Source organism: Camelus bactrianus, chromosome 1 (genome assembly GCF_048773025.1).
Source record: "Camelus bactrianus isolate YW-2024 breed Bactrian camel chromosome 1, ASM4877302v1, whole genome shotgun sequence".
Classification (NCBI taxonomy): domain Eukaryota; kingdom Metazoa; phylum Chordata; class Mammalia; order Artiodactyla; family Camelidae; genus Camelus; species Camelus bactrianus.
The window spans coordinates 57,435,091-57,460,939 of NC_133539.1; the positions used below are offsets into that span (position 1 = coordinate 57,435,091).

Sequence of the window (25,849 nt, forward strand, 5' to 3'; positions counted from 1 at the left end):
CTCTTCTCCATCTTTGAAACCTGGACCCAACTTCATGATCCTGGTATCTCCCCTGCCAGGTAACAATGGACCCAACTTCAGATAATGGTTATAGCACAGACTTTTCTGTGTTCTACCAAACAAAGATCCCCTATACCAAATCCCTGACTTTTCTTTGATTTGATTTTGATTTTGCATAGGATCTTCTATCTTGGACTTGCTGAGCCCAGTGGCCTGGAGTTTAGATAAACCCACTCTGTCCTGGCCTCTCATTCTCCCTCATCCTCATACATGGCTTGATGGTTTGTTTTTTGTCTGTCATTAGATGTCTAAAGGTCCTCACATCTTCTCCTAACAGCCTCAGCCATAAACCACACAGAAATTTCATGAGCTTCCTCAACCTACCTTCTTTCCTCACCATCTATTTCAGTCATCCAACTACAAGGAAACTTGGACTTTCTCTAATAGAGGCCACTGTCTCTGACTCGAAGTCCTTTTAACACCTTGTTGGAACCTGTATTCCCTTAGCTTTAGTCTTTTTCTGTTGGTCAAATCTTTTCCTTGTTCTTTTCCCATAATTTATGCTTCTGCCTCAAGAATCATCATGTCCTAAAAGAGTGTAGTCATTACTCCCAGGGAGAAGGTGGCTGGCCTCTGACAACTGCTGAAACCAATAGAAGGTGAACGGTCTGTGGACACTTCCTGGCCCCCTGTTCCCCTATCTAACTGCCATTCCTCACGGCTATCTGTTTTGGACTGGGTATAATGTCTAAGGAAAAGGCACAGCTCTTGACATCCAGGGTGCAGAGTGATGGGCAGTGGTTGGAGGGAGTTTTCTGGATATGCCTGAAAGAGGGAAGGAGAATTGGAACCATGGGAGTTAGGGCTATTGAGGGCTGCATAAAAAGTATTAATTATCTCAGAATAGAGGTGAGTCATGATCCTACTTTATTTCCAATTGAGGACTGAGCAGAGAGAAGATTCAGAGATATCTCTGCAGAGAAGGAAATTGAACAAATAGCACAACCAGGCAAGTCAAGCAATATAGATATACCTTCCCAGATAAGCAACCCAGGAAGCTCAGAGTCTGCAAAGGAAGGAAAAGCTTGGGGGGTTTGAGGTGGCAGTCATGGGGAAGAAGGCAGGACCACAGTATAAACATTCCTGAATTCATCCAAGGTAGAGAGGACACTGAGGGGATGGAGACCCGTTTCCTCATATTGTCTCTGCCCCACACCCTAATGGAGAGGGAGAGGGAAGTCTGTCTAGAACTTCAGGCAACTCATGACATCCTGTTAGACACTTGCAGCAGGGATGGAGAAGGGGTGGAGGCAGAGCCACTTTGGACATGGAAAGTCACAGTGCAGAAGACAGAAGGGGACAGTTACTGGAGGAGCTTGACATAATTTGCAGGGAAGAGTCCAAAGTGGCCGTGGCAACGTCCCCGCCACCAGCCCTCATCCACCATCTCAATGTCAGTGATGATGTCATCTGGATCAAAGGAAATCTCATCACTTCCGTCTGGGGATAAAATTGACAGGATATTAGGATGGTTGACAGGAATCCCTCCACTCCTGTGCCCACTTTAAACCTCAGAGAGGCAAATAGGCTTGTTCTTGATGCCAAGACTGGGTCCCACTCTGACTCCCTGGAGTCCATCCCCCTCTCATGTACCAAGGGCCTCCAGGCACCAGAACCCTCAGGCCACTCCCAACCTACCTCCTTGGTAATCATACAGGGCCACAGCTGAGATCCCAGCCCCAGCCCCAGCCGGGCAGCCTGATGATCCTGCATAATGAGAAATATAAACATGGTTTCAGCAACATGGAGAAGGAAAATAGACAGGTCCCTCCATGTAACAGGGCATTCTTCTTCCTCTTCCTCTCCCCTAGACTTGACCAAATTCAGGAGCTGCCCCACCACTCACCAGCCAGAGTGGAGGAGAATGAAGGATCCTCAGGCTCGATCACAGCCTCATAGTCTCCCTCTGATTCATCATTCTGCTCACATTTGTCCATCTCCCCAACATCTTCATAGTCATTCTCAGGCTCAGGCTCAGGCTCGGGCTCGGGCTCGGGTTCGGGCTCGGGCTCGGGCTCAGGTGCCTCTTCATACACTGGCTCTTCTTCCAGCTGGAAGACTTCTGGAGTCCTGGGGGGCAGAGCTGGGGGCTTCTCATTGTCCTGAGAAGAGACAGTGTGAAACATGGTGATTTCCATTCACCAGGAGCTGCCTCTCCAAAACCTCCCACTGGAGGACGGCTAAGACGCTACCTGTCACCAAGCCACCACTTCTACTTTCCATCCTTGCCTCCTTCTACCGGCCTCTCCTAGGGAACACAGTCAGTCTTTCATCCATCTTCATTCTTCAACCTCCTCCTACACCCACCCGCTCAAAATACCTACTAAGAGATGATAGAAGAGTAGTGTAAAAGGTATGAGGAGAGGGAAGTGGGAAGCAAGTCAGATTCCTTGGAAGACCAGGAAAACACTGAAGCAAAAGCCAAAAAAAACCTTCTTTGGAACACCACAGCTCGGATGACTAACTGTCCTAGTCTGCCTTGGACTGGGTGACTTCTCAGAATGTAAGAATTCCAACACTAAGACCAGGATAGTCCCAGACAAACCAGGATGGGTGATCACCCTCTACTGCCCACCTACTACAACATGAGGAGATGGGGTAGGGGCTGAGAACCTTTGGGGGCTCTGCTTACCTCTGGGGGGTGCTGCCTCGAAGGCAGGGCAGGCACTGGGTGTTCCCTACTGGTTCTCACGGGCTCAGGCTCTGACGATGGACAACTCCCTGCTGGAGGCCAGGCCTGCGGAGAATGAAGTATGTCCCCAGTGAGCAAGCAGACTTCTCCCGCGTGCTGACCTGGAACACCCCTCCTATGTCTGTCAATTCAAATCAATCATCCCTCATGACAGGCTCCAACCTGAGATGACAGCTCCTTCCTCTTGTTCTTGCAACAGTAATTGGCTGCACTGGCTGGTGACCTAGCTTCTGTTTTACTATGTAAATCTTGTTTTTTTTTCACCTAACATTCTCATACATGAGGCTCAGTTATATAGTAAGACTGAAATCTTCCTGCAGCAGCAGCTGTAAACTCTGCCTAACACTGGGGAGGCCTGTGCCTTATTTTCTACTAAGGATTTGCACACCTTAGGCTCCTGTCTGGGCAAGGAATCCTGGATGTGGATCCCAGAAGGCCAAGCACTTACATCTGAGGAGATTTTCTTGGGCAATGGGGCTGGTGCCACCGGCTCCTCCGAAGTGGCCACGGGCTGCTGAGCCATGTGGCTTGTCTTTACCAGGGCCTTTCTCTCCTGTTGCTGCCTGGCCATCTGCCGTGCCTTCTCTTCTTCCTCCTGCTTCCTCTTTTCCTCAGCCATGGACTCAAATTTTGCCTTCAGCCCCCGGGCACCACTAGAAGCTGCAGACACAGGCAAGAAAAACCAGGGTTGTCTTGGGTTGGAGGTGAGGGAGTGGTGCTTGAAAGAAGAAGATGAGTCAGCTAAATATCCAGGAGAAGGGCAGACAGAGAGGGAGCTCATGGAAAGGGAGGCAAAGAGGTATCGATGAAGGAACAAGGGGATAATAGAAGGATGATGCAGCCCTGAAGCCTAGATTTTCCTTTTTTTTTTCCCTTTTTTAGTTTTATTTGGTAGAATTATTACAGTTTGAGGGGGAGGGTATATCTCAAGTGGTAGAGCACAAGCCTAGCATGCATGAGGTCCTGGGTTCAATCCCCAGTACCTCCTTCTAAAAAAATAAACTAAAAAACCTAATTACCTCCCTGCCCCCCACAAAAAGAATTATTACAGTTTGACTACACATATACATTATATTGCATATACTGCACTTTTTTTTTAGTTTACATATACATACAGATCATTGTCTCTAGAGCTTTAGCTTTTTAAACTTACATAGGCATCAAAGGAATAAAGCCAAAATTAGAATCAATAGAATGTGGTGATCCAATCATAAAGGACAGTCAAATATGCTTACACATATTCAAGAAATCAGTCATCTAAGTTATAAATAATAAGTTGTTCATTTGTGTCCTTATTTTTTTTTTAATTTTTTTAGATTCCACCTATAAGTGATATCATATCCTGAAGCCTAGATTTTCATACAGCCAGGCCATGTGATCTCAGACTCTTGTCTTTTCTAAGTCATAAAGCTTGGTCCTTTAACCTGCATCCTTCCCTGTCCACATTTCTTAAATCTTTATGCCCTCTGGCCACTGAACTCCACCCTCCATCCCCCACGGAAAGCACCTTTCCCCATGTATTCTTCCTAATTGGTTCCCTCCCTCCCACCTTTCCTGTGTACTCTGCTCAGTTTCTTCCCCAATGTCACTCTCTCTATCCACTTAACCTGAGTTTTCTGGGAGAGAGAATCTGGGAATATGAGGGTAGATGTCAAGTCTACGTCAGCTAATCTAGTAGTTAAAGGCACGGAAAAGGTAGTCTAGGAAGAAGAAAGAATGAGAAGGGAGAGGAGGTTGAGGAGCAGAGAGACGGGGACTTAAGACTCACCAGCCTCTGTGGGTGTTGTCTTCTTATAAGCTGTGGTTGGGGCCTCCATTTCATTGAAGCCAACAGCACTCTGCAGGTAGAAGAGTATATGTAGTGGGGGTGGGGGGACAGGGGAGGGAGTACTAATGAGCCAGAAGGCAGTACTGGGGATTGGAGCCACTCCAGGAGAACTCCCTAACCATCTGATGCTCATCAGTTGGATAGAGTATTCAGATATTGTTGTTTTGTGGCAGAGAGAGGGGTAAAGAAGTTTGAAACTGGTGGGATCAGCTCCCCTTTTTAAAAGCACAGTGTTCCTGGAATCTCACATCTCTAAAACCAGTTGCTGGGATGCAGCAGGGCCTCTGGCCGGAGCATGAAGAGGTGTAAGGGAAGACAGTGAATGGAGTGGGAAGAGATTATAGACTGAGTTAAGCAATGCCAAGCAATCAATGAAATTTCAATCATCCTTCCCTGGAGTTTATCTGTCTCTGTCTCTCTCTGCTTCCCGCCACTCTCCAGGAGAACAGAGCAGGGCATCTAGCTTTTCCCATCCTTTCCCCAGCTTGGCCCCTCACTCTTCTCCATGCACTTCAGGGAACTCTTCTCAAGACACTGGTGTCCTGGTTTACCTTATCCACTGGTTTACCTTATCCACTCGGTCCTTCTGGATTCCATACTGACCACCAAAGCCCTTGGCATAATCTGCAGGATGGAAAGATCTGAGAGTTATAAGAGGAGTTAAAATGCTGGAAATGTGTAGGAAGAGGGAGAAGTGGGAAGAAAGACCAGAAGACATGAATAAGGAAAACAGATCGACAGGCTGTGTGGGAATCAGAGGACAGAGAGAGGCATGGATGGGGAGGAGACAGAAAACAGGGGGAGAAAAACAGGTGGGAGGGAATGGAGGGGAGAAGGATGGGAAGAGGAAAATAAAAAGAAAGAAATGACAGAAAAGGGGAAAATATAAAGGGAGGAACAGGAAAAACTAAGGAGGGCCTGCACCCCAGCTATCCCATTGTGTCCCAGGGAAGAAGGGGACCTCTCTCCGTGAAGCAGCGGGGCCTCTAAGACTCACAGGCAAATCGCTCTCGTGCCGGTCCATCTTCATCCTGTTTCCAATGAGCCCTTCTCTTCAGTCTCCTTCCTCTGTCCTGGTCCCAATCTTGCTGTTCGCCCTTCTACCCCTGTTAGTCTCCCCCGAACTACCCCCAAATATGTACACTTACTCTTCATCCCACCACTTCCACTGCACATCTGCCCCTCTGTATTCTGGGTCCTCCGTGTCAGCTTTCAGGAAGGCAGAAGGAAGGCCCTATGCACTCTGTGACCTCCCTCCCCTCCAACCCAACTCACCTCTCTGGGATTCATGTTTTTCTGTCTCTCCCTTGTAGTCATATCCCAGAGCGGCCTTGTCTCGTTTATCCTTCTCTATCCCGTATCGGCCACCAAAGCCGCGAGAGTAATCTGTGTTGGAAGGAGCAGTCATGAGAGCCCACTGTCAGCCCACCGGGAAGTGCTGTGGAAGAGAGGAGTCAGGGGGATGGGTGCAGGCTGATAGGGACCCGGGAAGAGAGCAGGGCTCGAGCATGGGTGAATAAAAGAGAAATGGTGTACCAAGCCACCTTTTGCAAGCTTTAATTCAACATTGTTCACTCTTTTCCTCTCCTCCTTTACTTCCATTCCAAGATGAGAAGATCATTTCAATTTTCTCCCTTCTTCAAGGAAGGAGAAAGTATAGAGAGTGTAAGAAGAGACTTCCAGGGGGAAAAAGACAGATGCATATGAAACGTGTGCCTTTCCTTACTCCCAAATAAACACTTAGCAATGTCAGCTAAAGTACAAGAATCTTTTTAAAAAAAAAAAAAAAAAGTGAATCTCAAAAGAAAAGAAGAAAAAAGTTCCTGGCTCCAGAAACAGATGAATCAAAATAGTAGATACAATGGTAATTATGAGCTGACACAGAAAACCCAAGCCATTTTAAGTTCCAAATTACTGCCTAAGGATTAGGATTCTAGAGTCTGGGGTTCTACTTTCTATACAAGAATAGACATAACACAGTGATAAGAAGAGCAGGAATTGAGACTCTGCCCACTCGTGTAAAGTTCTACTCATTTATCCAGGGAAATGCTGAGGAGAATTGCAGTTTGTTCAGCATGTGGAGAAGGAAATTTTACCTTTGAGGCTTGGTAACTCCACGCCTACACCCAAGTGTGTGGAATACAAAACTCCAATTTCATAATACTTATATTATTCAGGAATTCTAAGCTAAGAAATTAATTGAATACTGATCTAGGAACATTTATACCACAGAAAAAGTAAGCATCAGAAAGACGGCATGAATATGAGACAAAGTGGACCTCAAGACAAAATGCATTATAAGAGGCAGGAGAGACATAACACAATGATAGAGGACAACTCATCATTCATCAGGACTGTATATGCTGGTAGAAACCTATTAACAGAATTCGTACTTATGAAGCAAAGCAGAAAGGAAAACAGACAAATCTATGTTCATAGTTGAAAATTTTAACACTCTTCTCTCATTAGTAGAAAATTTGGACAAAAATAATCTAACATTATAGAAAAGCCAAACAACATTATCAACAAGACCTAACTGACATTTACAGAATACTGCACCCCAAAACTGCACAATACACATTTTTCTATGTAAATAGAACATTTACCAAGATAGACTATATACCTGTCATTCAAAAAGTCTCAAAACATTTCAAAAAATTGAAATATGAAATATCATATTCTTTGATCACAATATCACTGTAGATCTTACAGAGGTTAAAACGAAAATAAGGGAATACTATAAATGAATCTAAGCCAATAAATTTGAAAACATAGATAACATTGAAAAATAACTGGCTTCAGAAAAAATTGAAAGACCGGGTAGACCTATATCTATTTAAGAAATTGAACTCATAATGGAAAACAAAAACCTCAGAGAAAAAAAATGGTCTGTTACTATCAAGATCCCCTAGAACTCAGCCAGAAATTTCTGAGAACTCAGCCAGAAATTTCTGAGAATTCAGCCAGAATTCTGAGGCAGAATTTCTCTGATAGGAAACTTTCTCAACCCAGGGCATATAAAACTCCCATAAAACAAACATCCCTTTCCTTTCACTGAAATAAGTTTGTTAACAAAAGTTTCAAACCATCAAAGAAATAAATAACCATGAGGGAAAAAAGAATAATCAAACAGAAGAATTGGCAGCCCCAAGAACTGCAAATAATATAATAATGTGAAAGAAATTATGAAATAAATATTCTTAAAGTAATTAAAGAGTTTAAAGAAAGGGAAAAAATGAAAGCAACAAGGCATTATGGAAAAAGAACCAGCAGATTTGCCATAAAATCAAAGGGAACTTGTACAAGTGAAAATATCTGAAAGAAAGTTAAAAATTTTTAGTGGACAGCTTAAATGGTAATTAAATATAGCTGAAGGGAGAATTAGAGAACTTAACAAAGATCCAAGGGAATTACCCAGAATGCAATACAGGGAGATAAAGAGAGAGAAATAGAGAAGAAAGATTAAGAGACATCAAGAATGTAACTTATCAAAAGTTCTAGGATGCAGTGAAAGCAGTGCTTAGGCAGAAATTTATAGCATTGAATGCATCTATTAGAAAAGAAAAAAAGATCTAAAATCAATCATTTAAGTTCCCACCTTAGGAAACTAGAAAAAAGAAGAGTAAATTAAATCCAAAGTCAGCAGAAGAATTAGAGCAAAAAAAAAAAAAATCAATGAAATTAAAAACAAGAAGTGAATAGAGAAAAATCAAGGAAACCTAAAGCTTATTCTTTGAAAAAAATCAATAAAATAGATAAACCTCTAGTCGGGCTAACTAAGAAAAAGAGAGAGAACATGAATTACTGATATCAGAAGTGAAAGAGGCTGCATCACTACAGAAGCCAATGAAATTAAAAGGATAATAAAATGATACTATGAACAATTTTCTGTCCACAAATTTGGTAAAAATGGGCCAAATATCTTTACAAACATCTTACTGGAAGATACATATATGGCTAATAAGTGTATAAAAAGATGCTCTACATCATGTATCATCAGCGAAATACAAATTAAAACAGGATGCCACTGTTTTAATTACACACCAATTAGAATGGCCAAAATCCAGAACACTCACATCGCCAAGCACTTGTGAGGATGTGGAGCAACAGAAACTTTCATACATTGTTAATGAGAATGCAAAATGGTACAGCCACTTTGGAAGACAGTTTGGCAACTTCTTATAAAACTTAGTATACTCTTACTGTAGAATCCAACAATTGTACTCCCTGGTATTTACCCAAAGGAGTTGAAAATGTATGTCCACACACAAACTTGCCACAGATGTTTATAGCAGCTTTATTCATAGTTACCAAAACTTGGAAGCAACCAAGATGTACTTTAGTAGGTGAATGGATAAATAAATTGTGGTGTACCCAGATGAATAATATTTTGCACTAAAAAGAAGTTAGCTATCGAGCTTTGAAAAGATATGGAGTAAACTTAAATGCATATTACTAAGTGAAAGAAGCCAGTCTGGAAAACTTATGTGGTATATGATTCCAAACATATAAACTATCAAGACGAAAAAAATCAGTGGTTGCTAAGGGGTAGGGAAAATGAACATGCAAGAGGATTTTTAGGGCACTGAAAATACTTTGTATGACATAATGATGGATATATGTCCCTATACTTTTGTTCAAACCCCAAGAACGTACAACACCAAGAGTGAACTATGGTAAAGTAAACTATGGACTTCAGGTGATTTTGATGTGTCAGTGTAGAATTGTCCTTGGTTAAAAAAAAAAAAAAGATTTAAATAAAAAAAGAGTATCCTTATGGTCAATGATGTTGATAGTGGGGGAGGCTATACATGTAGAGGGGCAGTAGTGTATGGGAAATATCTGTACCTTCCTCTCAACTTTCTTACAAACCTAAAACTGCTCTACAAATATAAAGTCTCTTTAAAAGAGAGAGATTGAGAAGAGAATGAAAAGTTCAAATACATGTCTAACTTGAGTTTCAAAAGAAAGAATAAAAGAAGAGAGAGGAGAGGCAGTAGCCAAAGAAAAAATGCCTGATAACTTCCCACATTGAAAGTTATTTCTCAGGTTGAAGAGGAGAAATAAGTCTCAGGTAGAATAATAAAAACAAATCCAACACCCAGACATAGCCTGATGATATTTCAGAATATCAGGACAAAAAGAAAACTTTTCATGAAAAAAAAAAAAACAAAAAAAAATGGAGAGACAAGACATGTTACCTACAAAGGAATAATGATCAGACTAACCCAAGACAAATGCCAGAGATGATGGAACAGTATCTTCAACACGATGATGGGAAAATAACAATGAAGACTGGAGCAAAATATTTTTTTTAGACAAAGCCTGGGAATTCTTTCATAGACTCTCACTGAAATAATTACCAAAGGATGTACTTTAGCAAGAAGGAAATAGAAGATTCAAGGAGGAAACAATGAAATACAGTAAACAATGATGAGCTAGGAAGTTGGTAAATATGTCGGTCAATTTAAATAAGCATTCACCTCATAATCAGAATGATTAATTTTTGTGAGGTTTAAAAACAAACACGTGGAACCAATATACTGGACAACAAATTGGTACAAAGACTCTATGATGTAGAAGGAATATAATTAAGTTATTCTACATTTTTGCTGTATTAGGAAGAGCTAGTGATTGATTTTAAATTTAAGTCAAAGAGGAATATTAAAACCTAGGGATAACTTCCTAACATAAAGGAGGATAATACCTTATTTTCAATCCATTAGAGGGGAAAGGGGACTAAAGAAAACTTGACCAGTCTCATAGAAAATGATAAAAGAGAAAGAAGCAAGTATATGCTTGGATTTAAAGAGAAATAACAGACACTAACTAATATATATATATAAAATAGATAAACAAGTTCATACTGTATAGCACAGGGGACTATAGTCAATATCTTATAGTAACTTATGGTGGAAAAGAATATGAAAATGAATATCTGTATGTTCATGTATGACTGAAGCATTGTGCTGTCCAGAAATCAACACCACATTGTAAACTGACTGTACTTCAATAAAAATATGTATACAAAAAAAACCACCAAAAACAAAACAAAACAAAGAGAAAAGAAGATAAAAAGAAATAAAATAGTGGTCAACAGGGTCATGGAACTAAAGGGAGTGGATGACAGCTGCTGGAGTTGAAGTCTGAGCAGTCTGGTCAGTCACGTTGCTAAGGCTGAAGTGCAGGGTCCTTGCCTTTCTGAGATGTGTGTTTCTCCACTTCTCCTTTGTAATCAAAGCCAACTGCTGACTACAGGGACAAGGAGAGAGAATTGGTTAGAGTCAGAGCTGGCCGTTTTTCCCCTCCCTCACTTACCCTTACACTTAGCCCAGTGGTTAGTTACAGGGGCTCAGAGCTGAGAACGGAGTTTAATACAGAAACAGCAGTACACTGAGAGGCTGTTATAGAGGCAGAATACGCCAGAGCAGTGAACATGGGCTCTGGGCACAGACAGCTCTGGATCCAAACCCCAGCGCCACCTTCCCTATCTATAGTTGTACAATGTTAGGTAGGTCCTTTAATGTTACTGAGCCTCAGGCTCCTCAAATATGGATTGAAAATAGGTATACCTGCCCTATTAACCTCACCTCTGAAATGGGAGAGATGATTCCACTTAATCTGGGACATTGTGAGGACTAAATGTGGCAAGATATTTATGGTGTGGGTCACCAGTAAATTAATGCTTTTCTTCCTAATTCTCACAAAAGTAGAATGAAATAAGAGCTAGGAAAATGCCTTGTGAACCATAAAGCACTATGCACCTGTGAGAGCTATCATGCTGTACTGAATTGATTATACTGTGCTTCTCCTCTTTTTCCACACAGCAGTGGAAACCCAGAGATGTGGGTTTCAATGGGATGAGAAGCAACCAGGCAAGTCTGGATCCTAGCTGCTTCAGGACTGGCTACATTGGACAATACCTAACTACCACATAACTGTGCCCCCATCTAGCTGAGTAAGTATGAGTCTCTAAGCAAGTCTAGATTTTGCATCTTAAGAGCTATTAGTATATACTGTTTCTTGATTTACATGACACACTGATTGTTAAGGTGATTCAGTTTGTCCCTGGTGAGGCAGGAGATGAAAGAAAACAATGAAAGACTGGACAAAGGCAGGAGGGGGACCAAGATGGAAGGGAAATTTCATCCTGATTAGAGAACATTACATGTTCCATATTCCATTTCTGCTTTTAAAAATTACTCTGTGTTTTTCCTTTCTCTCACAGTATGTTTTGAATTTTTCTGTTTTTTTTTAAATTCCCTTACAATGCAAATAACACTCTAACACTTAACTTTTAGGATTCAGGCCCACTTATTAATGACTACAGGTGAAAAAAAAAATCTCAGCTAGCTGTGAAGGAGATGTCCTTTCTGTGTGCAGCTGCAGGGGAAGAGACACTACTCTGTACCATAAAAAAAAAAAAAAAAAAAAAAAAGAGCTCAGAGAATCCGATCTCCTAAGGTGTGAAAATGAGATCATCAATGAGTTATCAGTGGTACTCTCCTGACCACTGTATCATCCATAATCATGCTGTCCTTTTTTCCTCTCTCTCTTTAAGATACTTTTTTGACAAAGGAGTAGAAAACACCTGGACTTCAGGGAGTTGGGGCTAAATCCTGTGAAAAGTAACCTCCACCTTCTAAAAATGTTGTAACCTCAGTTAGTTGTTTTACTTGATTATTTACTGCCATTGGAATAATAATTAAGCTGACATCTCTGTTTTCCTGAAAGGCATAAATATTTATAAGGTTTTGATGTTTGACCAAAGGAGGAGTTTTAGAATTTCCCTTACTCTCTTCATGCATACAGGTATGATAAAACCAATGGCTTAGGGATTCTTTTTTCAAACAGAGTTTGAGAATCTTTGTCTTATTTAAATTAACACCTTTCAGTTCAACACATGGCCTCCAATCCTGGCACCAAGGAACTTGCTGAGGGAGGTGTAGGAGCTTTCCTCGTGATGGACCCTCCTCAAGTCCACTGCCTGCCTGGTCTTTCCACAGGAGAAGCATAGACCCACATTCAAGGGTGAGGGTTGGTAAGTCCCACTTGATCTGAATTGGGTGGTGCAGGGACAGAGTTGTCACTTACCTTGTCTGCTCTGTCCTTCTCAACTCCGTATTTGCCCCCAAAGCCTCTGGCAGCATCAGTCTGAGAAGAGTGCTTCTCTACCTCAGCAACGTATTCATGGCCCAAAGCACTCTGAGAAAAATCAAGGTCAGAATGAGTAAGGAGATAAAATGACCACACACACACACAAAAAAAAAAATTGATGAAGAGAAGGATGAGATGTGAGAATACAAGAAATTCCATTATGGGTCAGATTGCTAACCTCTGACAGTAGTGCCAAGGAATGTGTGATGGGAGGGCAATGTGATTATTTCTGAAGCCTTGCCCATCCTGATTCTTCTTTAATACCACTAGGAACCCATCATTTTGGAAACTCCCATAGGATGGGTTGAGAACCAGAAGGATAGAGACTAAGTAGACAGATCAGTGTTTAAACCAGAAACAAAAAGGCTTTGTGCATCAAAATGGAAATGAGGGTAGTTATTGTGGAGGGACCAGATGTAGATGCCATAGCCGGGACTGAGTATTTCACTCACAGAGCCAGGTGCTCTTGTTCTGATCTTTGCTCCTGTATGACCATCAAAGTTCAGAAGTGCTACCTGAGCCCTGATTAAGAGTGACTGACTCTTTATGCTGAAGGGTGTTGGCGGACAATACTGTGAGTATTCTCAGATGGAATATTACTTAATTCTTTTCTATTCCCCTCCACTTTTTCCTCCATCTACTATTTTCTACTTAGTTTTCAAAGGTATGACTCAATATTTAGATATGGATACTTTAATAATCTTGGAATTGAATAATACTTTGAATCAAATAATGATACCTTGTAGGCTCTCAACTAAGAAGAAATCAGAAAGTTTCTTTTTCCTCCTGTATTTCCAATTCTATGTTGGGATAAATATCAGTACAGATGTTGAGGTGAGGCACTGCCCTATATGAGCTCCTGGGAAGTCATTTTGCAGTATTTTGGGGTCTGTGTAGGTCAATGTTGCTTGCTAAATTCAAGAATGAATGACTAAGGGTTGGGGGAGAGGGTGTAGCTCCATGGTAGGGCATGTGCTTACCATGCATGAGGTCCTGGGTTCAATCCCCAGTACCCCCATTAAAAACAAAAGTTAAAAAAGAAGAGAATGAATGACTGCTTATCTTTTTCACTTTTTCCTAGGAATTCTGCGGGAGAATACAATGCCTGCACCACACTATACACAATGATAAAACAAAACAAAACTTTAGTTCTTGAGGGTGAACTAAAGGCTTTCACTGAAATTTCTTTCTCCTCGGAAATTAAACATTTTTTCTTGTAGAAATAGATATTTATCTCTGAGGTTAGGAAAGTCAGTGGAAAATCTGATTCAATATGCAAGCATCTTTTATCATACTTTTATAGTTTCTAATGGAGTAAGTTAAAATAATATTCATATTTGAGGGTATCTGGTGGATAAATTCACATCAATATTTTTCATACCTATGTGCAAATCACATAAGCTTTATATAAAATAGGTACAAAAAGAACACTAAATATACAGTGAAGAAAACAATAAGAGAATTTACAGCATAGACAATATGCATATATTTAGGAGCAGTAAATGATTTTAAAACAAATTTTTCCCTTCTCTACTTGTGCTCCCTGTCTCCTTAGTCTAGGAGTTACAATGTGGCGGGACCTACAATAGGCCAGTCCTTCTAAAGTCTTGGCTCCCATTTTCCCCCATCTATATCTTACGTGTTGTAATCAAGGAAAAAATGATACAAATAATATGTGGACATTCTATTTTAAAACCCAAATGAATATTTCACTTTTGAACAGGTTTTAAACCACAAAACCAACAAATGACTCTTCTTATTTTAAGCAAATATCCCCCTTGCAACTCACCTTGTCCATGCGGTCCCTTTCCACCCCAAACCGACCTCCGTAGCCATGGGATGCTTTGGGCCCTGATTCCATCTCCTTTTTCTTGAGAATATCATGTTCCTCTGACACTTTGTTCCTCAGTTGGTGGATGCTGGAAATAACCACACCACAGAGACTCACTGGCACAGGGAAGTCAAGCCTCCTTCCCAGAAAAATAGAAATATTGAAATGTGTTCTGTTTATTTTTAGTAATAACCTCCGCACCCAAGGTATACCAGTGCTGGGTCTGGGAGTAAGGGGTCCGTGTGGTCTGCATATAGAACCTGATATAAACTCTCCATAAGATAACTGCATTTCTTCTAGTCTATTATTTTGCTCAGTAAATAACCTTCTGCAATTTAGTCCTATTTTTCATGTTCTTAAATATTAGAGGACAGTGATATCTATATTCTAGTAACTGAAAAGTTGTTTTTCTCTCTGAATGGATTTGCTGTCTAGCAAGTAAGTACTCTACCTCAAGAAGCACAAAGATATTCATATACTGTTTACCCACACACGCTTGTCCTATAAGTCTGCCCCAAGAAAATAACTTTAAATATGGCAAAGCTTAATGGCTAATGATATACATGAACTACTGTATTTAATAGCAAGAAATAAGAAATAATTTATATGGCAGAAAATTGGGTAATAGTTAAGTAAATTGCAATATTACCTTTCAGTGGCACACTAGGAAATCATTAAAAATGATGATTGTGAAAAATGTAGCATTGGAAAATTTGTCTGTACATTAAGTATTTTGTGTATTTTCTTGTCAAAAATGAATGCCCTTTACTCTACCCCTAAATCTGATAATTCCTGAGAGAACTAATAAAACTAAAAAAAACTCACTAATAAAATTCACTCTCATCGCTAATTGTTGAAACACTTTAAGGCCCAAGTAAACTTGATTTGGGAAACCTCTATCCCTAAGAAAATGTAATACCAGAAAGGGGCATTTCCCTTCTTACTTCACTTTCACCTTTACCACACGGGTAGGGAGCATATCTGTTTGTCCTGAAGGTATGAAGTGACAGCTCAGCACCAACACTAGCACCAGTAATGACAATCAGGACTGATACTGGGCACATACAAGGACTGCCGGGAATTCTTAGAAATACCTGGGCAAAAAAAAAAAAAAAAAAAAAAATCTGGCTTCTGGCAGCAAGAGATGGAGGTTTAGGGAACTGAGATAGTGGTATCACTGAGACTTCACTAGCTCAGGAAAACAAGATATATTGGTTATAGCTAGAATGTCCATCTCACAGCAGAAATTCCCCTCTTTCATGGACAAATAGATCCATCTGGTGGCCTTCTAGTAGGAGCCCAACAAAGGTCTTTTTAAAAAGCCTACTCAGCTTTAGTTAAAGTTAATTTTAGAAAGCTGGCTTTGAACCAGATGAAATGAAGCTAAGAGCTGGAAGAACCCTCTGTTCCCGTGCCTGCTCTAAACCCTCTGGCAGCAGTGAGGGCAGAGACTCCGTGTTGCTAGTTTGACTACACTGACCCTTTAGATCTGTCTGTGTCAAAAATTTACTGGTTCCAAGAACAAGTAAATGACCAGTATATCCCAATCAAAGTATTCAGATGAAGAATAAAGAAGATGGGGCTAAATGTTACTTTCAAATGGGAAAAATATGTAAAGTTTTAATAAATCCAATGACAGTTACCTGGGTGATAAATATTTTATAGTTGAAACAAGTTTTTGAAAGGGATAAGAAAATGAGATTCAGGAATAGCCACTTAATAGATGACAGCAAGGCTAGTCAGAGAATCATGCCAGTAGATAATATAATATGAATAAAAATGTTGGGGCCAACAAAGACCAACTTCTTATCCAATTATTTGGAATATAGCTGAAGCCACTCTAAATATGTGTTAGTTATATTATTCCTTTATTAAATAAATATTAATTAAACTTTTGAGTATGAGGTACTATTAGGCTCTGAGGACACAAAGGTAATTCATGTATGACAACAGTGATCAGGTGGAAGATATAGAGAGGAAAACAAAAAATCATAATTCAATGCCCTAATTGGCAGTCCTAAGAAAGTTTTGACACATTAACTCTCAGATGCCTATTTTAAGTTTTAAAATAACTTAGAATTGATAAAGCAATACAGTTTATAGAAACCAAGTGAAATCCAGGACCTTAAAGATGAACTGAGAAAAGGAACGGATTTTTTTTATCAGAAAAGTACAAGTGCAAAGGTGAGCGACTCAGACTGTAAGAGTTTATTCACAGACGAAATGATTGTAGATGTAGAAAATCCTAAAGAATCTACAAAAATGTACTATTGGAACTATTAATTACATTTGGCAAGGTCCTAGGAGACAACATCACTATCAAAATTAATTTTATTTCTACATGCTAGCCACAGACATTTGGAAATTTAAAGTTAAAAATAAATACCACTTACCATTACATGAAATAACACGAGATATTTTAGCATCAATTTAACAAAATATGTGCAAGACCTGAACACAGAAAAACATTTCTGAAAAAATTAAAGAAGACCTAAATAAATGGAGAGATAACCCATATTCATGGATTGGAAAACTCAAGATCATTAAGATATCAGTTCTCTCCAAAATGATCTATAAATTCAATCCACCCCAATAAAATACCAATGGGCATTTTTATAGCGATTGACTAGCTAATTCTAAAATGTATTTGCAAATGTAAAGTCTTAGAAGAGTAAAAATAAATTTTTTTTCAAATGGAGAGCAAAGTTGAAGTGCAGTATGGTATGGGTCAGAGCAGACATGTAAGTTAATCAAATAGTCTAGAAATAGACCCACAAGTATATGGTCAAAGATGTGAGGTCAGTCAATGGGGAAAGAATAGGCTTTTAATGGTGTTGGAATAATGAAATATCCATATGCAAAAAAATGAAGCTCAGTCTGTGCCTCATACTCTACACAAAAGCTAATCTGAAATAGATCATAGACTTAAATATAAATGTTGAAACTATAAACCTTTAGAGTAAAACATAGGAAAAAAACTTCACAATTTTGAAATAGGTAAAATTTTCTTAGACATATACAACACTAACCACAAAAATTTTGATAAAGTAGACTTCATTATAATTAATATCTTCTGGTTTCCAAAAGATGCCATTAATAAAATAAAGCCAAGTTATGCTCTGGAAGAAAATATTTGTAAAATAAATATCTCTCAAAAGACTTGTATCCAGAAAATATAAAAACTCAATATATATATTGAGTTCTTAAAACCAAATAAGAATACAAACCACTCACTTTAAAAGTGAGAAAAGAGTTGAATAGACACTTCAAAATTAAGATATATGAAGATACATGAATGGCATATAAAAAGATGTTCAATAAAATTAGTCAGCAGAAAATACAAATTAAAACCACCACACACTCAGAAGAATGGTTAAAATTAAAAAGAGTAACAATACCAAGTGTAGACAAAGACTTGGAGCAATTGAAACCCAAACATTATTGGTAGGAAAGAAAAATGGTAAATTCCTTTCAGAAAACAGTTTAGCAGGTTCTTAAAAGGTTATAACACTTATATGACTTGGGAATTCTACTACTCTTAGGTTTTTCCCAAGAGAAATAAAAATGTACGTTAATGAAAAGATTTGGACCCAAATGTTCATGATAGCTTTATTTGTAATAGCCCCAAATTGTCAACAACCCAAATGTTCATTAAGAGAGTAATAAACCAAACTGTAGTTTATCTGTACAATGAGATACTACCTGACAATAAGAAGGAGCAAAGGACTGATACACACAAGACCATGAACAGATCTCAAAACTACCACGCCAAGTGAAAGAGGACAGACACAAAGGACTACATTCTATATTATTCCATGTATATGAAATTCTAGGACAGGCAAAACTAATCTGTAGTGACAAGGAGCAGATCAGTGTTTACATCCGGCCAGGTCTGGGGGTGGGGTCTTGACTGTAAAGAGGCACATGAGCACGAGTAAGAGTGGTGAGAAGAAGATGGAGAAAAGGGCAACAGCCCTTGAAAACCAGGCAGTCCCGAAGAAACACTAGGCTGCTTGGAGCTGCCTGGCCCAGGACTCCTCTCTACAATAGATGAGGGATGGACAAAATCCTTTCAACCAGTCACTGAATTACCAAGCCACTCCCCAAACTAAATATGTTTCAGGCAGACCTAAAAAAGAAAGATCGTGGTGTGGGGGATGGTAGTGAGATTAATGAGAAACACAATCACTTCCTTTTCCTGCTTTCAGTCATCTGAGCTCAGCTACTGTTCTGCTCTCCAACTTCCCCCTTCTTTCCCAGGACTTTGGTGATTCCCATCTGACCTGAAAGATTGCCTTCATCCACACTAGCCAGAAAGAATCGCAGAATAGTAAAGACTTATGTCAGGAAGGTCTTCTAGAAGTCTTTTTGATCCCAATGGGAAGACTGGGAACCAGGGAGGAAAGTGACCTGTCCAAGATCACGCAGCTAGTTACTAACAGAGACCAGGCTTTTACACCTCAGTAGCCTGGGTGAAAGGGAGGGAGTGGGTTTTTTTGTGTAATGTCTCCACTTTATTCTATCAGATTCAGATCCAGGGTCACCACATTTTACAACCCCAGGGGTCAAGTTGGAGTAATATGTACACTAGGTTGTGCAACACAACAGTCCAGGTAAATGTCATTTAGGAAGAAGGAAGATTGTCATCTGTTCACATGTTCATGTTAGGCTTTTAGAAGAAAAGCTGATTCAAATCATCTACATTAACAGGAAAGAGGAATAACATTATTGAGCTGCTGAGAGGTGCTAAATACTGCTCTCGGTATATGTTAGTCCTTCGAATTCTAACCATACATCTGCAGGGTAGGTTTTATTATTCCCATTTGATAAATAAGTGAGATGCAGAGAGGTTGTATGTCTAATACACACTGCTGCTAATTGTAGACCTGTGATTTGAATCTAAATATCCAAACTCAAGCTCTTTCTGTAAGATCATGGCAGGGATTTAGGAGTCTTCCTTAAAATGTTCTACTCCTGCTCTGCATGAGACAGACACTGGAAGGGGAGAGGTGCAAGGAGAGTTTGCACCTTATCTTAACAGTTCTCAGGACACTAGGGCTGAGCGGCCTTTACTCAGAGAAGGGAAATGGGTCTTAACTTAGGTAGGATGGATGAGCTACAGAGGAGCATCAAAGAAGCTTCCTGCACAACCCTATCCCATTTTTTCACTCTCCAACTGCTTCCAGAATTGCTTGGTTGTTTACAAATAATATTCATTACAGTCACTTGAGACAAACCATTTATGTCTGATTAAACAACAACACATAGTACTGAATATTATCAAATTGTACAAATATGTGCCAAGTTTTCATAGTGTGTTGCTTGTGCAATGTGATCATCCACTAACACCTAAAATCTAGAAGAAAATGAGGTGAAAAATTGGTGTTAGTGAGGAGGGAAGTTAAAATGGAACTAAAAATTATCAATTTTGTCAATTTGTGTGTGACTGTTGATTTTTACTTTTTAATTTTGCTCCTGTTATACTGTTCATTTTGTCTACCTTGCTACTCCTATTGGACATTCTGACACTCTCCAGAGTAAACAGCCTTGATTAGATGATTCTGAATAATCCATGGAAAGAAGAGGGAATCTCTCAATCCTGATACACAGTACATCCCACAGAGACCGCCTGGGTTTGTCTGTGAGCAACTTCCTTCTCTCTTGTGGTATCTGAGGGTTTTTTTGTTTTGCATTTTTTTTTTCCGGGTTAAATATTTGGTTATGAACTTTAAGACTTCTAAGTACCATTGCTTAAATAGTTTTAGTCAACAAGTTTTCCAAGTGTTATATTTCTTCGTGTTAGCATTCATGGCTTCCCACTTCTGTCAAGTAGTCAAAATCAAACTTTTATTTTAAAAGTCATTTAGGCCAGTTATGGGGCCTGACATATTGTGCTCTTTTTTACAGGATTTATTCTGAGCTCTTTACTTTGACATTTTACTGGGTCCTCCTTGGCCCATCTGAAGTCACCCTGCAGTCCAGATACACATTTGTATTTCTGTGAGTAGATGGATAAATAATAAATGATACAAGTGCAGCACTTCCCTCTCTGAACTCCTCCTGCCTTACTGAAGGAGGAGAGACACTTAAAATAATAGACCCACTTGGGGAAATGGCAGAGTGGTGAGAAATAAAGACAGTAACAGGGTTGGGGGGATAAGAGGAGGGACATGAAACAATACACAGTGACACACATAGGACACACAGGGACAGACTGAAGTAGAAACAAAGACACACACACACATGGATTTCTCTCTCCTTCCCCTGTCACCTTCTCTTGAGTCTCCAAGTTTTCCTTGGGCTCTTCCCATACCTCTCTCCCTCCTCCCAGTCCTTTTGGCACCTACTTGATGTGCTCTGCACGTCCAGAGCCCTCGATGGTCTTGGCTCCCCACCGTTGCTCCTTCTCAGAGATGTCATTCTACAACAGACAGCACTCAGCTATAAGTGATGCAAGAGATGTGCCAGGCTGGGAGCGGTCACCCAGCTGACACACATGCCCCCTTGGCCTCCACATCAGCTGCTTCCCTCTGTCAGGGTCTTTACTCTGACTCCTCTCTGTGTTCACCCCACCTAGACCCCATGCTGAAATTAAACTGGTGAGCTCTGAAACCACCATTCCTACTCTGCATCTCTCAAATCTTCTTCTTGAGGTCTTCTACAACTTCTCAGTCCCCCCAAATTATAAATGTCCAGCTCAAATCCAGGCTCATAGACTGAAGGAGACCCAGCTAACCTGCTCCTTCAGCATAGCCTGACGTAGCCTGTAAATCACAATGTCAAACTCCTCTGTACCTGTCTCTTTCCATCCTCAACACAGGCTATCATGCATGCTGCACTCCTGACAGCCAACTTTCCTGCCAGTCAGTCCCACAATGAAGGCTATCTCAGCCCCAGACTTTTTTTTAAGTGCCCTCAAATGTTACAGAGTGGCCCACATGCCTCCCCACTGTCCTTCATTGCCCAAGAAAAGCTCTTTCCAAACTCACCACAAAGTCAGGGTCTGTGTCCCAGTCATCACCCTGGGTCTCCACGGAAACAGATACATCATGCCCTACTACAGACTTCCACATCTGAGGGTGACAGAAAATGGGAATGATTAGGTTAAAAAATCAAGAGGAGGCAACAAGAATGCAAAGTCAGTGATGGAGCAGCCCCATGTTTCTTGCCATTTTTTCTTAGAAGAAAATAGAACCTAAGGCAAAGCAGATGGAAGTTTTAGGAAAGCACTTTGGCTCAGTTAGAGGGTGTGTGGGGGTGGTGGTGGTGAGGATTTACTTAAGACAAACTTATGTGGCCTGAGCTCACCTGAGTCTGGAGAGAGAGAAGTCATCATGGGTGCAGGTAACACTAAATAACCTGGGTGTCAAAACTGCTGGGATCTTCACTTTTGTCAAGAGGCCAGCCAGGCAGTGGCTTGATATGATCGTCAATGAGGGATGCTAGAACACCCTTGGAACTGTAGCATCCTTTCACCCAGGTATCTACATAACGACTTCACAGCTGTCAAAATATATATTGGTCCAGCTCTTTATGCAGTGAGCCCCTACTCCTCCCCACAACCTGATAAATTCTACTGAGGATTTTTCTAATCCCCACTCCAAGACTGGCCACTGCACAGCTGCACATGTCAGTAGGGGCACTCAGCTGAAATTCCTACACTGAACAATGCATGGGGATGCATTATTTGCTGAGAATAAGTCATTTCTTCTTCAGTTGTTTAAAACAGCTTCATTATATTTCTGAAGATTACTGGTTCAAAAAAGAGCATGTAATAAGTCACTTATTTTGAGCATTAAGAATTATTAAGACATGGAAACAGCCTAAATGTCCATCAACAGGTGACTGGATAAAGAAGATGTGGTATATTTATACAATGGAATACTACTCAGCCATAAAAACCGACAACATAATGCCATTTGCAGCAACATGGATGCTCCTAGAGAATGTCATTCTAAGTGAAGTAAGCCAGAAAGAGAAAGAAAAATACCATATGAGATCGCTCATATGTGGAATCTAAAAAACAAAAACAAAAACAAACAAACAAACAAAAACAAAGCGTAAATAAAGGACAGAAATAGACTCACAGACAAAGAATACAGACTTGTGGTTACCAGGGGGGTGGAGGGTGGGAAGGGATAGACTGGGATTTCAAAATTGTAGAATAGACTACACTGTATAGCACAGGGAAATATACACAAAATGTTATGATAACTCACAGAGAAAAAAATGTGACAATGAGTGTGTATATGTCCATGAATGACTGAAAAATTGTGCTGAACACTGGAATTTGACACAACATTGTAAAATGATAATAAATCAATAAAAAATGTTAAAAAAAAAAAAAAGAATTATTAAGACATGGAAACAGCCTAAATGTCCATCAACAGGTGACTGGATAAAGAAGATGTGGTACATTTATACAATGGAATACTATTCAGCCATAAAAACTGACAACATAACACCATTTGCAGCAACATGGATGCTCCTGGAGAATGTCATTCTAAGTGAAGTAAGCCAGAAAGAGAATGAAAAATACCATATGAGATCACTCATATGTGGAATCTAAAAAACAAACAAACAAAGCATAAATACAAAACAGAAATAGACTCATAGACATAGAATACAAACCTGTGGTTGCCAAGGGGGCAGGGGGTGGGAAGGGATAGACTGGGATTTCAAAATTGTAGAATAGATAAACAAGATTATACTGTATAGCACAGGGAAATATATGCAAGATCTTATGGTAGCTCACAGAGAAAAAAAAAGTGACAATGAATATATATATGTTCATGTATAACTGAAAAATTGTGTTCTACACTGGAATTTGACACAACATTGTAAAATGATTATAAATCAATAAAAAATGATAAAAAAAAAAGGTTAGACAAAAAAAAAAAAGAATTATTAGACTTTCACTAACTAAGTAAATGTTAAGGAAATATTGAGAGAACACCAGTTGAAGTGGATGCCAACTTGTTTCCACCTGGGCTTCCCCAGTGTTTCTGCTGGCCTGGCCATGCCTGCAGGAGATGATGCACAGGTGCTCTACATCTTGGAAATCCTGGCTTGTGGTGTGACGAGGAAACAACAGGCAGTACTCATCTTCTCTGATGGTGACCTCTTGACCCTGATACCACTTACTAGCTGGCAGCACCCTGCCCACCCATCCCTGCTCAGTCTCCTTCTCCATGCTCTTCACTGCCTTTTAAAGGACCCTCTGTTCTCTCTAGCCAGGAGCTCAGATTTTCCGATTTTCCTTCCTACTTGAAAACTCCCCCCTTCTCCAGCTCTTTGAAAACCCTGTTGGAAACCAGTTCAAGGGAAATTTGGGGGTAGACTGGTTAACAAGATGCAAAAAGGACACGGAGAAGTATTGATTGAGATTGACCGAGTCAGCTGGACTGTGGGATGAATCCCTGCCAAGTGCAGCTCTGCCTTCCCCTGTGGGGCAACAGTAATGGGTGGGGGCACATAGATAAGACTTATGGTCCTGGCTCCTGGGCTCCTTTGCAAAAAAAGGCTTCATGCAGAAAACTGGAAAAGAGAGGTTTCTGAAATATTCGTAATAAGGAAGCAGTGAGGACCGATGGTCCTGTCCTCTTCCTTGCAGTTCATCCCAGATCTCAGCCTAATTCTCCCATAAGCCTCCCATCCTCATGTATTTTTGAAACAAAGGGAAGGGTTTCTGACATAGGGACAATTAGCATCCTTGAGCCACTGGCCAAAACAGGGAAGCCAAGAAGTGCTTTCTAGAGGTGGGAGACCGGAGAGTAACTCGGTGAGGCCTGGTGCCCAGGATATCAGGCACAATCGAGGGCCTCATCTTAAGGCTGCCTCAGTAAAGTACACAGACTGGGAATCAGAAGGTCCCCCAGCTCTGTTACTAAGCCCTTGTGGGAGCATGGGTAAGGGGGTCAACAGAGAGAGAATATGTTCTTATTTGCCAGGTACCAGGCTAGGCAATTTATGAATATTAAATAATTTGGTAAATCATTGAACATCCCTGAATATTGTTTTCCCCAGTGGAAAATAAATGAAGAGGTTAAACTCACTAATCCATCAAGCCCCCTTCATTTCTGACAATCTGGGATTCTGTGATCCTAAAATCACAGAAACCTGCCCTAGTCAAACCTTCATTTAGCACTTGGTCCTCAGCACTGTTGTACATTAGCAATTACCACTTCCTGATCTGCTACAGTGTCTCCTGTGGGCTTTGTCTCTCTGCCAGACCATAAGCTCTCCCAGGGCACAGACGGTCTTCATCTCCGGTGGTCCCCCTCCCAACTCAGTACTTAGGAGCAACGGGCCTTAGAGAGGGTTGTAGACTGTCAGCAGAAACCAGGGGTCCTGGATGGCTGTTGAATTGTGTTCCCTGGGCTCAAGCCTCCTCATTTCCATCTCTAGATGCTCATTATCTACAACCACTCATGCCCAGGCCTTCTGGCCATAAAAGGTTAAAAGCCTACTGGCAGTGACTTTACCTCTCAGCAAGGACTGAGAGCCAGGTAGGTTTCTCTCACTTCAGCTCTTTTTCTGTGCCCCACAACTTTCTCATGGCTCAGAGTACCCACCTTTAACAGTGCAAGCGTTCACTCTCAGCTCCCAGCTCCTCACGTAGACACTCAGCTCCTCTCTGGCTGCTGCCACCTCAGAGCAAGAAACTGAGCTGCTGCTTCAGTTCAGTTCCGTATTCAGGTTTTCTGTCATTTCCTGCCACCCTGTCCTCACAGCAACTTCCTGAAGTTTGAGTCAGTTCCTTCTGCTTAGGACTTAAATTAAAAAAGGATTAAATGCTCCGGACCGCTTCTTTTGCAAGGCTTTGAGGGTCCCAGAGGTCATAAAAAAATGCTGCTCTTACTCTCTGGTCAGGGAAGCAAAACATTCAGCCAGAAAGCACATAAAAGAACACTATGCAACAGAGCTGTGTCCTAAAGAGGTGGGCAGTTGCATCTGTCATGGTAAAGAAACTGAGAGAATTTGATATGGACTAAAGGAATTAAGAGAGGCTTAGTGGAAAAAATATTTTTTATGTGGATTTTGAAGGGTAAGATTTAAAATGAAACTCATATACATTACCCATAGTACTTAACACTGGCATTTGTGTATAGTAGGTGTTCAAATAAACACTGATTAATTGAAAGATGGAAGGGAGTAATTCACAGGGAAAGGCAAGGCATGGAGGCAGGAAGGTTTAGAGATTGTTTAGGGGACAGTGAGAAGTCTGAGCTAATTCAGAAAGATTTGTTTCCAGATAATAGGGAGAAGTCTTAAAGAACTA

The 25,849-nt window shown here is 40.5% G+C and overlaps 1 protein-coding gene and 1 long non-coding RNA gene across 2 annotated transcripts; one reads left to right on the plus strand and one right to left on the minus strand.

Moving 5' to 3' along the window:
• Window positions 1-910: 910 nt before the first annotated feature.
• HCLS1 (hematopoietic cell-specific Lyn substrate 1) lies at window positions 911-25,299 on the minus strand. Its single transcript, XM_010970875.3, has 14 exons — window positions 25,143-25,299; window positions 21,558-21,641; window positions 20,916-20,989; window positions 14,527-14,656; window positions 12,675-12,785; window positions 10,778-10,832; window positions 5,856-5,966; window positions 5,149-5,204; window positions 4,521-4,590; window positions 3,201-3,412; window positions 2,693-2,797; window positions 1,907-2,162; window positions 1,699-1,767; window positions 911-1,500 (listed from the first exon to the last, which is right to left on the minus strand). Exons 2-14 carry the CDS (start codon window positions 21,639-21,641, stop codon window positions 1,364-1,366), a joined length of 1,470 nt encoding a protein of 489 aa, XP_010969177.1. The 5' UTR covers window positions 25,143-25,299; the 3' UTR covers window positions 911-1,363.
• Window positions 10,842-14,533, plus strand: LOC141577751 (uncharacterized). Its single transcript, XR_012507189.1, has 3 exons — window positions 10,842-11,538; window positions 12,476-12,621; window positions 13,819-14,533. It is a non-coding gene; the product is annotated as an uncharacterized LOC141577751 (long non-coding RNA).
• Window positions 25,300-25,849: the final 550 nt, after the last annotated feature.

Excerpts from the sequence above, each read along its gene's own strand:
- HCLS1 (XM_010970875.3), bottom strand. The coding sequence starts at position 21,641 with ATGTGGAAGTCTGTAGTAGGGCATGATGTATCTGTTTCCGTGGAGACC. Across the intron at positions 10,833-12,674 it reads AGAAGGACAGAGCAGACAAG|TCAGCAGTTGGCTTTGATTA; the intron begins GTAAGTGACAAC and ends TTGTCCCTGTAG. Across the intron at positions 1,501-1,698 it reads CCTGTATGATTACCAAGGAG|ACGGAAGTGATGAGATTTCC; the intron begins GTAGGTTGGGAG and ends TTTTATCCCCAG.